At 46.5% G+C, this 13,336-nt stretch overlaps 1 protein-coding gene across 1 annotated transcript; it reads left to right on the top strand.

Moving 5' to 3' along the window:
* The first annotated feature begins 7,110 nt into the window (after positions 1–7,110).
* Positions 7,111–8,321, top strand: LOC119332703 (protodermal factor 1-like). Its single transcript, XM_037605856.1, has 3 exons — positions 7,111–7,282; positions 7,395–7,578; positions 7,706–8,321. The coding sequence occupies exons 1-3, from the start codon at positions 7,180–7,182 to the stop codon at positions 8,034–8,036; spliced, it is 618 nt and encodes a 205-aa protein (XP_037461753.1). The 5' UTR covers positions 7,111–7,179; the 3' UTR covers positions 8,037–8,321.
* Positions 8,322–13,336: the final 5,015 nt, after the last annotated feature.

Here is a 13,336-nt window from a genome sequence, read left to right as displayed (position 1 = left end):
GGCAATGATCGTGAGTGTCTTCCCTCCTCTTCCCTCTGCCACTACGGCTCGCCGTTGCCTGCGCCGCTTGCCGCTGCTCTGGCGCGCGTGCTCCCCTACTGCCTGTAGCCGCCCCCACTGCTCGCCGCACGGCCTCGCCGCTGTCCCCACACCCCCGCTCCGGCCACCACCCGCGGTCACCGCCTCGCATGTGCCCGGTGGCCGTGCTCGTGCCCAAGGCGCGTGCCTCGCCCGAACGCTTCCCGCCTCTGGTCCCCGCCGCCCGCATGCGCTCGCCGGTGCCCGCCCCTGCAGCCGGCCACTGCATCTTACCGTCGCTCGCGTCGCACGCCCGTGGCGGTCATGTCCGCCGTCCGTCTTGAGCCGCCCCTATGCGTGCCCGCAGCTGCTGCTGCTCGTCGCACACGGTGCCCCGCTGCCCCCTGCCGCAACCGCCGCCCTGGCTGCCCCGCTGCTCCTTGCCGTGACGGCGGCCGCCACGCCCGCTAGCCGCGTCGTGCGCCCATGCCCAGCGCCCGACACCCGTTAAGCATCGCCCGCCCCGAGAGGCTCCTGGGCAGATGACAGGCGGGGCCCACGCCCCTGTTAAAAAATGAAAATAAAATATGTTAAAAATGATAATAAATAAAATTGAAATTAATTAATTAATTATTTTACCAATTAAATATGGTCAGTTAGCCGAATTGCATATTAGTTTAATTAAATCTGTTTAGTTAAAATGTGTCTATGGCAGGGCGGCCCCACACGTCAGGTTGACCCTGGTCAACTCAGTTGACTGATGACGTCATGATGGCATCATGCTGATTCAATAACTCCTTTTAGATTTAAAAATAGTATTAAAAATGATTAATATTTTAAAATTAGTTTGAAATTAAACCGTATGAGATGAAAACACTTTGTACATGAAAGTTGCATAGAAAAGCGAGATGAATCCGAATACGCAGTTCGTTCATGTGCCACACGTCCCTAGCATAGAGAACATGCAACCGCCCCCTCCGTTTCGTCTGTCCGAAAATGCCAAACTTCGGGAAAACTTTCCCGGATGTTTCCCCCTTCGCCGGTATCGTGTAGCACCGCGTTAGAGCACCCCTAGCTCTTCCTGTTGACTTGTCATGCATCTGTTGCTTGTATTTATTATTTCTTCCCCCTCTTCTCTCCGGTAGACTCCGAGACCGCTGCTGATGCCATTGTGATCGACTACGTCACCGACGACTCTTCTTCCCTTTCAGCAGAGCTTCCAGGCAAGCCCTCTCCTTTGATCATCTCGATATCGCCCATTCCATTCTCTCTCTTGCTTGCATTAGATTTTGCCACTTTAATTGATTGCTCCTATTCTGATGCATAGCCTACTTTTATACCTGCTATTGTTACGTACCTGCTTATCCTAAACTGCTTAGTATAGATTGGTTGATGATCCATCAGTGACCCTCACCTTGTCCTTGTTGCCCTTGCTTCATCATCAATGACTCGATCAACGTGATCGATGACCCGAGCCCGTCCCCTAACATCACATCATGCCCCTTTGGCTGCTCGACTCTGCAGAGCTACTATCGAGTGCAGAAGGTGATACCTCGTAACGCACTCCTGATGATAACTCTGTAGTGTAGTTATTCGGTCATGGTAATCAAGGGTGATTCCTCCTTCACCATTCCCGGTACGACTCTATTGTGCAACACCTCAAGTGTGAACCTCGTGGATGATTCCTCCTAAGTTCAGCTTGGAAATTACATCGAGTGGAATCCCTCGAGGGTGATTCCTCGGGTTCTCCCCTTGATGTTTTGGACACACGGTTACCTGGACTTTACTTGGGACCTTTGTTAAAGTCAGGTCGGCCCTGAGGGGTACCCACGAGTTGATGTGAAAGTTGGGCGGGCCCGGAGAGCACCCGCGAGATAATTATGTGGCAAGGTCGGGCATTTTGGGCCCTTGCCGTAAGTCCACGAGACGGGGCGACGGGGTCACATCGATCGTGAGTCTCTGCTCGTCTCCGCGAGCTCCTAATACACTAAAGGTTTGGGTATTTGTTCTGAGTTGGCCTTTGGCCTTTACGCACTAACCACCACGCGGGAACAGTTATGGGCACTCGGTGTCATAGTATCAGCCGAAACTTTGTCAGATGTTCAGTTCAGCATTATGGTCGGGCCGGATCGCGCCATCCAGGGAGAAGTGGTGCTAGTATCCCCTTGCCCACAACGACCCGGACTGCAAAGGGCAATGGGCCCAAGACCCCGGAGTGCTTAGGATGTAGACGGGCCGGGACCTCTCTGCTGAGCCTAGGTAGGGCTGTGATGTGTTGATCTTCCGAGGCCGGGCATTGACCCAGTAAAGTGTGTCTGGCCAGAGTAATCAAGCGTGTTGGGTAATGTGGTGCACCCCTTGCAGGGAAGTTATCTATTCGAATAGCCATGTCCACGGAAACGGACGTTCAGACTTGTAGCCTGATCCATTACAACTAGAAATGGATACTTGAGATATGTGCTAGATGTGTTGGCTCTGGGATTGCTTTCGCGCAAGGAGTCGAGGAAGAATCTCAGGGCGTTAATGCTACAACATGCTTGTTAAATATAAATTGCTATTCTTTACTCTTCTACATGATGCAAGATGCTTGGAGTTACTTGAAGATGCTAGTCTTTAATAGGCTAGGCTTTCCCCTCTCTTCTAGCTTTCTCCAGTTCAGTCCACAGATACAGCCCCATTTCCTTTGATACTGATGCATACTTAGTGTAGTTCTGATGTAAGTCTTGCGAGTACTTTTGATGAGTACTCAAGGTTGCTTTGCTACCTCTTTCCCCTATACCAGGTTGCTGCGATCAGGTGGTGGATCATAGGAGCCAGATGCTGTCACCATCGACGACCAGGAGTAGTTAGGAGGTCCCAGGCAGGAGGCTTTGCCTCGTCAATCGTGTTCCTTCTGTGTTTGCCTTCTTAAAGCAGTCTTGTCTAACCTTATGTCTGTACTCGGATATTGTTGCTTCCACTGACGCTTGTGAATCGAGCTTGTATTCGAGCCCTCGAGACTCCTGGCTTGTAATATGAAGCTTGCATTATTTTAATTTGTGTCTAGAGTTGTGTTGTGATATCTTCCCGCGAGTTTTTAATCTTGATGTACATTTGCATGTATGATTAGTGTACGATTGAATCGGGGGCATCACAAGACTATTGGCTGGCAATTGGTATGGCGATTTCGACATCTTTTTTTGTGTTGTTCTAATCACTCGGATCTGGCAGCTCGATAGGCTTGCAGCTCGCATCAGTTGTGCAAGGTTACGAGTTTGACATGTCGCAAGCTCACTCCTTTTCCATGTATTTTTACGTCATGAGTTTAGAAAAACAAGTTTCGTTGCGCTAGTTGGCCCGCCCTATTGTGCACGGAGCTTGTCACAAGCTCCTATATGACCCAAAAGGTCCTCGCCGGAGCGTGAGGCAAAGCGCATGATGCTCTTATCCCCCACAACCCTCACGGTCTGGCCCACACAGTGGCACCTTTTTTTTTTGCAATAGTTGTTTTACGTTTTTGTACTTAATTTCCACCGTTTGTTTTTTGTCAACGTTTCCTTTTATGTGTTTTGCTTTTATTTTTTTTACATTTTTAAATTCACGAGCACCTTATAAAAATCATCAACATTTCTAGATTTTACAATGGATGTATTTTATAATCTGATTTTTTTAAAATTCTTTACCTTTTAATTCAGGAACATTTTTTAAATGTATTACCATGTGCAGCATGGGCCACTGTCCATAGAAAAACAGAAGGAATGTGGAAACCGCTGCCCATATGCTATTCATACAAAAATTGGTGCCCATACAAATCTAGATGGACAGTCAATGTTGGAAAGAAGAATCTTTCTAGTGTGTCAAAAGAGGGAATATACCCTAGTCGCCCCCACAACTTTCCTAACCGCCGCTGCCTCGGTTCCCTCATCTTCCCTGTTTGGTTGCCTCATTGGCGACAAGAGTGGGGACACTTCCTTATAGTTTTCAGTTCCTTAGGGTTTTTTTCCTGGCTCGGCAAGGTGGGTTGGAATAATGTCACATCAGTCTCTCTCTATCTCAACGAGATCCGATCTGACGTCGACAAAGGGCCTGCGAGAGTTGTGTTCCACATATGCTGGTTCATTCAGATCTTGACATTTGGTGTGTCTTTCAAGGAGACTAGTGGTTGGCTATTGGTGCGGCAACTTCGACATCTTCTTCTGTGTTGTTCTATGACATGGTCTGTTTTCTCCAATGTTTTGAACTGGTGTTGATGGATTGCAAGATAGCACTGCATAGGATGATGTTCCAACTGATATTGCTTCAGCAATTTATAGATATTGTCTCAAGGACGAGTGACTATTGCGGTCTTAAAAGCCCGATTTGGAGAGGGCATTTGCACCTGCCTCTTTCCTTTACTATTTGCACGGTGCAATTTTCAATCTTTGAGATATTGTGCTCACTCGCGAAAAGAAGAAGGTTAGTATAGTTTCCGTTGTAGTTTCTTTTACATGTCCTTCTATGTCTAGCTACTTGTCTATTGCACTGGTTTTTTTATATATTAATCACATCTAAAATGCTCTTTGAGTGTCTTTATTGAAGGAAAACCAATTGGACAAAAAATGAGTAAAACCATTGAATGGACCGGCCCACTTGCGTTGGGTTTGCGATTCCTTATCTATTCCGTGCGTCATATGCACAAAATAGAAAGTGTTTGGGATGGACTAGTTGAAGGGTACCCCTTTACAGGTTTTTGCATGTAGTTCCAGGGAGCAGGAGTGCTCCAGCGTCGCCATTTTTCGCGTGTTGGACACTTCCTTATTGACAAGTGAATTATGTAAAAAGTATTCTTTAATTTGTGATTTTAGAGTTTTTTTAAGGAATGATTTCAAAGGTGAGTGATCACCTAACAGCACATACGTAGGGTCAGAAACGCCAATCAAGGCGACCGGTGAGAGAGAGAAAAAAACGGATCAATGGATCTGGAAAAAAACTCTTTAGGATAGCCTATTAGCACGATTGGCGGACCAACCCTAGATATGGGCAGCACGGTCTCTGTTGGAGATCGGCCTCCCTGGGGCGGGGCAGTGCGGAAGCGACAGCGGCTTGCATTTACTCTCGAGGTAATGCTAATACGGTGTAAAAGGAATAGAGAGGAGATTGGTGGAATTGATTGTTTTATTTCTTGAGTCTCGTGGGCATATATATAGAGGTACATAACCTTCATGAAATACAAGAACAAATCCTAATCTATTACTACTCCATATATAATACTTCGTTCGTTTCTAAATATTTGTCTTTTTAGAGATTTCAACAAGTGACTATATACGGAGTAAAACAGGTGAATCTACACTCTAAAATATGTCTATATATATTCGTATTCGTATGTGATAGTCCATTTAAAATCTCTAAAAAACAAATATTTAAAAACGGAGGGAATATTTCATAAACAATCACGACATTCAACATCCTCGAACCCTCCCAAGCCTGCGCCTAGGCGGTCGCCCGGCCTGGCCTAGAGCCGTCTCTCTCTCTCTCTCTCTCTCATCGACTTACTAAGGCTGGTCATAGTGGGAGTAACATAGGTAGTAACATAGATGCCACATAAGCAAAAATGATGATGTGGCAAGTAGTTAATGAGGAAAGAGGCAAATAGAGTAACATAATATGTTACCATCACATAGCGATTTCCAATGCATAATGAGTCTACAAAGTAATAAATGAAGGCAACTATGTTACCACACCTATGACACTACCCACTATGAAGGTAGTAACATAGACTAGTAACATATGTATGTTACTAGTCTAAGTTACTTCCCACTATGACCAGCCTAAATTAAGTGTAGATCACATCAAGTCATCACTAGTATTTATGCGCCGCCAGTGTCATACTGCCGTTAGCCGTCGCTATGTGCTGATGGTAGTAACACCCGTCTTGAAGCCTAAATTGTATATGACGACCTCTAGTAGAAGTCTCTTCCCGCAGCATGATTTAGCCCGAAGTGACCTGTCTCCAAGAAATGATTAATATGTGGAAAACCATCTTTTCATGTTTCTCTAAGATGGATTCAGTTCATTGCAGTGAACCAACTTCTTCCTAGTTTTTTTCTTTAAACAAAATTGACGGTGCAACTCCACTGCATCATGAGTCCATGCAAAATAGAACAGGCAGCGGCAAGTTCGCTACTCTGCTCTGCTGCTGGAGTACAGCGTAATACTTGACAGGAAACCTGCATAATTGCTCTGGTACAACGTGGCATTATGAGAACATAATTGCGCAAAGAGATTTCATTCTTAAGATCACTGGCAGCTGCAGTGATCGCATCGAACTAAAGTAGGTCAAAGATGAATCTCTTCACTGCAATCTGCAACAAGCAGAAAACACGAGAGAAACTGCATAACAAATCAGGTGGCCCGACATAGTAAAATCATACTCCATATTTTTGTTGTTAATCTTGTTGATCATGCAATCCATCTTAATTTCTGACTTGTATTTCTAATATATCCGCTGGAGGACCAGCCAACTTGGACCTAAAGGACAGCACATGTATGATCTGAATGTCCACGTCCACGTACTGCGACGTCGCAACACTCCATGCAATAGCGGGAGAGTAGGTGGCAAGCGCCGAATCCAATTTAATCCGGTTGGAACGACACCCGTTTAGTGATGATAGCGGCATGTCATCCTTTCTCACACGAAAGCTACGACCGATCTGCAGACGTAACCTGCACCGAACGGTCGATGCACACGGCTTCTTCGGCCAACTCCAGCTCCATCTAGGCAACTATCGGCTATCATAGGTATCTAATTACCCTGAGTTCCAATTACTTGTGCATTTCTCCAGCCTCAAACAGTATAACGATATGCTAGCTATAGCTAGTATAAGAAATAAGGTCAAGCACACAATCCATGGATTTTGGATCCAACACGTGCACTAGCCGTGAGGCCAGGCTAAGAGATGGCCATGATCTTGAGCTGGATGGATGAACCGATCGAGGCATTGATGGCGGGGGGTGGCTAACTACCGGAACCCGTGGCTAGGTCACACGGTCCATGCATGCACACCGGCAAATCAACGGTAGGTGATGCGCGCTTGTGTATTTATACCTGCATGCTCGGTGTCCAAAGGCACCCACTGCACTCAAGTACTACAGCCACTGCCACAATCCTCTTTGTCTGTCTTTCTTTCAGGAGTTCTTCGGAAGATGGGCTCCAAGATGCTTCTGGTCACCGTTCTCTTGGTGGGCATAGCCTCTCAGAGCTATGCCACCAGGAGCCTTGAGGGGAACCACTTGGCTGAGCAGAAGTGTATGTATTAGTCCCAGATCTCACAGTCCCGTGTTTGCCTTGTTGTATATATGGTGCTACTACGTACTTTTGCTGATCACGAGGCACGCTGTGTATCTGTGGATCTCAACAGACGGCGGCGGCGGCTACGGAGGTGGCGGTGGGGGCTCGGGAGGTGGTGGCGGCTATGGAGGAGGTGGCAGCGGCGGCGGGGGTGGCTATGGAGGAGGCGGCGGCGGCGGTGGCTACGGAGGAGGAGGCGGCGGTTACACACCGACGCCAACACCGTCGACCCCCAGCCACAGCGGATCCTGCGAGTAAGGCAAACGTACCGCTAGATAATAATCTGCTAAATACTGTATCAATCAAAGGATCGCAGATTCAAAGCTCAAAAACCCACTGTTGTAAGTGTAACTGTGCATCTGCATGTGTACGTGTGCGCAGCTACTGGAAGGGCCACCCGGAGAAGATCATCGACTGCATCGGCAGCCTGGGCAGCATCCTGGGCTCCCTCGGCGAGGTGTGCCACGCCTTCTTCGGCAGCAAGATCCACACCCTGCAGGACGCGCTGTGCAACACCCGGACCGACTGCTACGGCGACCTGCTGCGCGAGGGCGCCGCCGCCTACATCAACGCCATCGCCGCCAAGAAGGAGAAGTTCGCCTACACCGCCTACCAGGTCAAGGAGTGCGTCGCCGTCGGGCTCACCTCCGAGTTCGCCGCCGCCGCGCAGGCCGCCATGTTGAAGAAGGCCAACTACGCCTGCCACTACTAGGCTAGGCTGCCGCCCCAGCTGCTAGTCGTCTCGTCGGTGGCTAAATAAGTCCATATATGCATGCACGTGTTGTGCATGTGTTTTCATTTCATGCAGTTCCCGGATGCGCGCGCGCGTGTCCTCCGCTAAGCTTTATGTGTTTGTTTGCCGTTTGATGATGCATGCCATGCCGTCTCGTCTACGTAGTGATGCTTTGCTTGCTTTTCGTCGTTGGTGATGTAAAAATAATTTGATTATTAGTGAAAGAAAGATATAGCATGCATGATCGTTACCATTGTTCAGTTATTATAAGCAAGAGACACGATCGAGAAGATCTTATTGACTAGGAGGTGTCTAAAACCCTCTCTTTCCTGAATCTGATTACCGTGCATCTCAAGCTCACTTGATCGAGTTGGTTGGCGTCATCGTCGTGTCATTGCACGTCAACCTAGGTCGATATTCCACCTTTCCCGGCACCTTTTAGTTAACACATTTTTTGCTGGGATTAGTTAATACTCCCTCCGTTCCAAAATAAACTCAAGTACTAAAATTGAGATATTTTGTTGGAATTTTGCTAGTAGGCCTTTGGCCCAAAGCCCAACTAAAATTTTGAAATTCTTTTGGCCCATTCATGCATACATGTGAGTGAAGTGAGTGAGACTAAAGTTTAGTCCCATCCCGGAAGTTGAGAGAGAGTTGCACCTCTTTATAAGGTGAGCACTTCTACCACTTGTATGAGCATGAGAAGAGGAGATCTACTCGCTCGCCTCGCCTCGCCACGCCTTGTCACGACGCGCCACGGGTTGCGGGATTGAGCCGAGTTGAGGACAGAGCTATGCACGTTGTCTATATTTTTGCTGCCCAGGAAAAAAATAATGAGTCATTAATTAATAATTAATGGACGCGTTAATTACTGAACCGTTTCCGATTCTTTTGGATCGTGACGACTCGGACGCGGGGTTTACTCCCACGACCTATCCGGCCCGCACTATGTAGTCAGGCAAACGTCTATCCTAGCCGCCGCCGCTTCGTATGCTTTCTCACCACCGTTCCAGATCATTGCGCCGCCAAGCAAGTCTTCTTCATCCCTCCTTTCGGCGTGCACCGGGAGAAGGGACAGCAGGCCTCCGGAACCCCGCCTCTCATGATCCTGCACGGGAGAGGGGCGATCAGGTTTTTGGGAAGCGCACTTGCGTGATTGCTGGCAGCGACGACTTCGCGAACGACGTCTTCTTCCCCGACCTCGGCAACCTCATCCTCGACGACATGGGCGACAACGTCAACGCCGGCAGTGTTGCACCAGCTGCACCGTATGTTATTCTATCCTTCTTGTTCGAGAACGTGGTAGAATTCATGTTTCTAGTATGTGCCCTAGATGTGATCTGTTCATCTACTATGCTAGTTCGCATGATTAGTTTAATCTCTGCTATTGCTGTCATGATTTGTTTCCTATTTATTCGGATTAAATCTCGTAGTAATTTGCTCATTTTTTCAACAATCCAAAAACCTGATTATAGTTAATTTACTCCGAGTGGTTTTGCTGCGCATCTGAAGCCGTCTTCCTTTAAGGGGACGCAATATAAGAGGTGGCGCACGAGAGCAGTCTACTGGTTTCAGACCATGGGCTGCTATGACGCCAACAAGGGCAAGCCTGAGGGCGATCATAATCCAGCACAGCTGGAAGCTTTTGAGAAGATCGATACCCTCTTTAAAGGCGCTCTTATGAGTGTTCTTGATGACTCCGTTGTGGATTCGTATATGTCGTTTGACAACGGCAAGGACATGTGGGCTGCGCTCGAGGCCAAGTTTGGTGCCTCGGACGCCGGCAGCGAGTTGTACGTCATGGAGCAATTCTATGACTACAAGATGACTGATGAGAGCCCTGTTGTACAGCAGGCCCATGAGATACAGTCGCTCGCAAAAGAACTTGAGTACTTCAAGTGTGTGCTGCGGGACAAATTTGTTGCCGGAGGCATCATTGCCAAGCTTCCACCTTCGTGGAACAATTTTGCTAGTTCCCTGAAACACAAGAGACAGGAGTTTTCCGTTGCGGATCTCATTGGTACTCTTGATGTTGAAGAGAAGGCGAGAGCAAAGGACACACGTGCTCGAGTTGCTGAGGGAGGTTCTAGTGCCCACATGGTACAGAAGAAGAACTTCCAGCCCAACAAGTTCAAAAACAACAAGAACAAAGCTCAGGGTAAAGGCAAGTTTGATACAAAGAACAAGCCATCACATTCTACCAACTCCAAGAAGAATTCTCATAAAAAAGGGAAGGGACTTTGCCATGTCTGCGGTGATCCTAATCACTGGGCTCCGAAGTGTCCTAACCGCTTTGAGGAGGGCGAACATGAGAAGAGCGGCAAGTCCGCTAATGTTGTCATAGGTGATACTGATATGAAGAAATCAGGGTACGGTATTTTTCCTACCATCCTTTCAGTATTCCAAACCCCTGATTGGTTAATTGACACCGGCGCCAATGTACATGTTTGTGCTGACGCCTCCATGTTTTCTTCTTACCAGGCCACTGGGACTTCTCCCGTGCTGATGGGGAACGGGTCACATGCCATCGTTCGAGGTGTTGGTACGGTCGATCTGAAGTTTACTTCGGGGAAGACCGTGCGTCTGAAGAACGTTCATCATGTGCCGTCCATCAATAAAAATCTCGTTAGCGGTTCCCATTTATGTCGAGATGGTTTTAAGTTGGTTTTCGAATCCAATAAAGTTGTAATTTCTAAGTATGGACAATTTGTTGGAAAAGGCTATGAGAGCGGAGGCTTGTTCCGCATGTCTTTGTCAGATATTTGCACTAAAGTTATTAATAATGTTTGCCACAACAATGAGTCTGATATTTGGCATTCACGACTTTGTCACATTAACTTTGGTTGCATGACGCGGCTAGCCAATATGAATTTAATTCCGAAAATCTCTACTGTCAAAGGCTCTAAGTGCCAAGTATGTGTGCAAGCTAAGCAACCTTGCAAGTCCCATAAGACTGCAGAGGCAAGAGACTTGGCGCCACTAGAGCTTATACATTCTGATCTTTGTGAGATGAATGGCGTGTTGACAAAAGGTGGAAAGAGATACTTCATGATGTTGATTGATGACTCCACTAGATATTGTTATGTGTATCTTCTGAAATCAAAAGATGAGGCTTTGACTTTCTTCAAAAACTATAAAGCTAGGCAGAGAACCAACTTGATCGAAAAATTAAACGGCTTAGGTCCGATCGTGGTGGAGAGTATTTTTCCAATGAATTTGATATGTTTTGTGCAGAACATGGTATAATCCATGAGAGGACGCCTCCCTACTCACCCCAGTCAAATGGGGTAGCCGAAAGAAAGAACTGAACTCTAGCTGATATGGTTAACACCATGTTAGACACTTCGGGTCTATCCAAGGAATGGTGGGGGGAGGCGCTAATGACTGCGTGTCATGTCCTAAACCGAGTTCCCACAAAGCATAAGACCATGACTCCATTTGAGGACTGGGAAAGGAGAAGGTTGAAACTCTCTTACCTACATACTTGGGGTTGTTTGGCGAAAGTCAATATACCAATTCCCAAGAAGCGCAAGCTTGGACCAAAAACCATGGATTGTGTTCTTCTGGGCTATGCTTTTCATAGCATCGGCTATAGATTTTTTATAATAAAACTCTGAGGCATCCGACATGCATGTTGGTACGATTATGGAGTCGAATGATGCAACTTTTTTTGAGGACATATTTCCTATGAAGGATATGTCGAGTTCATCAAATCAGGAGATACCTACTCCATCTAGTGAGGAATTCACTGTAATTCCTGAACCCACCATTGCGATGGAACACGTTGAGAATCCTATTGAGGGTGACAATGGAACTCCTGTGAGGAGTAAGAGACAGAGGACTGCAAAGTCTTTTGGTGATGATTTTATTGTGTACCTCATGGATGACACACCCAGGACTATTTCAGAAGCCTATGCATCTCCTGATACTGACTACTGGAAAGAAGCTGTAGGTAGCGAGATGGATTCCATCTTAGCTAACGGTACCTGGGAGATCACTGACCGTCCTTATGGGTGCAAACCTATAGGATGTAAGTGGGTGTTCAAGAAGAAGCTTAGACCTGATGGTACGATTGAAAAGTACAAGGCACGGCTTGTGGCCAAGGGTTATACCCAGAAAGAAGGTCAATACTTCTTTGATACTTACTCACCCGTGGCTAGACTGACCACAATTCGGGTGCTACTATCACCGGCTGCGTCACATTGTCTTCTCGTTCATCAAATGGACGTCAAGACAACTTTCCTCGATGGAGAGTTGAAGGAGGAAATTTACATGGATCAGCCAGATGATTTTGTAGTACCTGGTCAGGAAGGAAAGGTGTGCAAGTTATTAAAGTCGTTATATGGCCTTAAACAAGCTCCTAAAGAGTGGCATGAGAAGTTCGAAAGAACATTAACTGATGTCGTCTATGTAGTAAACGATGGTGACAAGTGCGTGTACTATCGCTATGGTGGGGGCGAAGGAGTTATTCTTTGTCTGTATGTCGACGACATATTGATCTTTGGAACCAAACTTGATTTAATCAAGGAGGTTAAGGATTTCTTATCTCGTTGTTTTGAGATGAAGAATCTAGGAGTAGCTGATGTTATCTTAAACATCAAGCTGTTGTGACGCCCGGATAATTAAGCTACGGCAAACTCTGCTAACAATGCCACGTCACCACGATTACGGTTGTTAATCTCGCGATGATTCAATCCCGTTCGGATTCAAAATTCAAATTCAAGTTCAACAATAAAAGTTTTCAAATATTAAACTAAAATGTTCGGAGTAAGCCAAATAATGCATAAGTAATTATTGTGTAGTAACCACACTTTTATAAGATGGTTAAATATTCAAATGGTAATAACACAATAGTAAAAATAATTAAATGCTTTAAGTATTAAATAAATACAAAACTATTTTAATTTGGGTAGCAAATTAATGTGTTAGTGACATAATTACATATACTAAATTAGATACAACTTTGGTATTTTACTTAAACTAAAGTATATAGGAAATAAAAGAAAACAGAAAATAAAATAAAATAAAATAAAACAAAATACAAAAAACAACAACAAAAAAATATATATAAAAAAGAGAAAGCCCCCCGACCCCTTGGGCTTCGGACCACCAGGCCACAATCGACCAGCCCACCCCGCCTCCCTTATCCCCCCACGACCCAAACCCTAGCGCTAACCATTCCCCACTCCCCACTCTCCCCCACAACTCCTTGCTCTCCCTCCCCGATCCAGATCGGGGGCGTTCGACTCCGCCCCCCTCCCCGCTCGACGCCGTCGCCT

This window comes from Triticum dicoccoides, chromosome 7A, assembly GCF_002162155.2.
Source record: "Triticum dicoccoides isolate Atlit2015 ecotype Zavitan chromosome 7A, WEW_v2.0, whole genome shotgun sequence".
Classification (NCBI taxonomy): domain Eukaryota; kingdom Viridiplantae; phylum Streptophyta; class Magnoliopsida; order Poales; family Poaceae; genus Triticum; species Triticum dicoccoides.
This window is presented reverse-complemented; position numbering and strand designations above follow the sequence as displayed.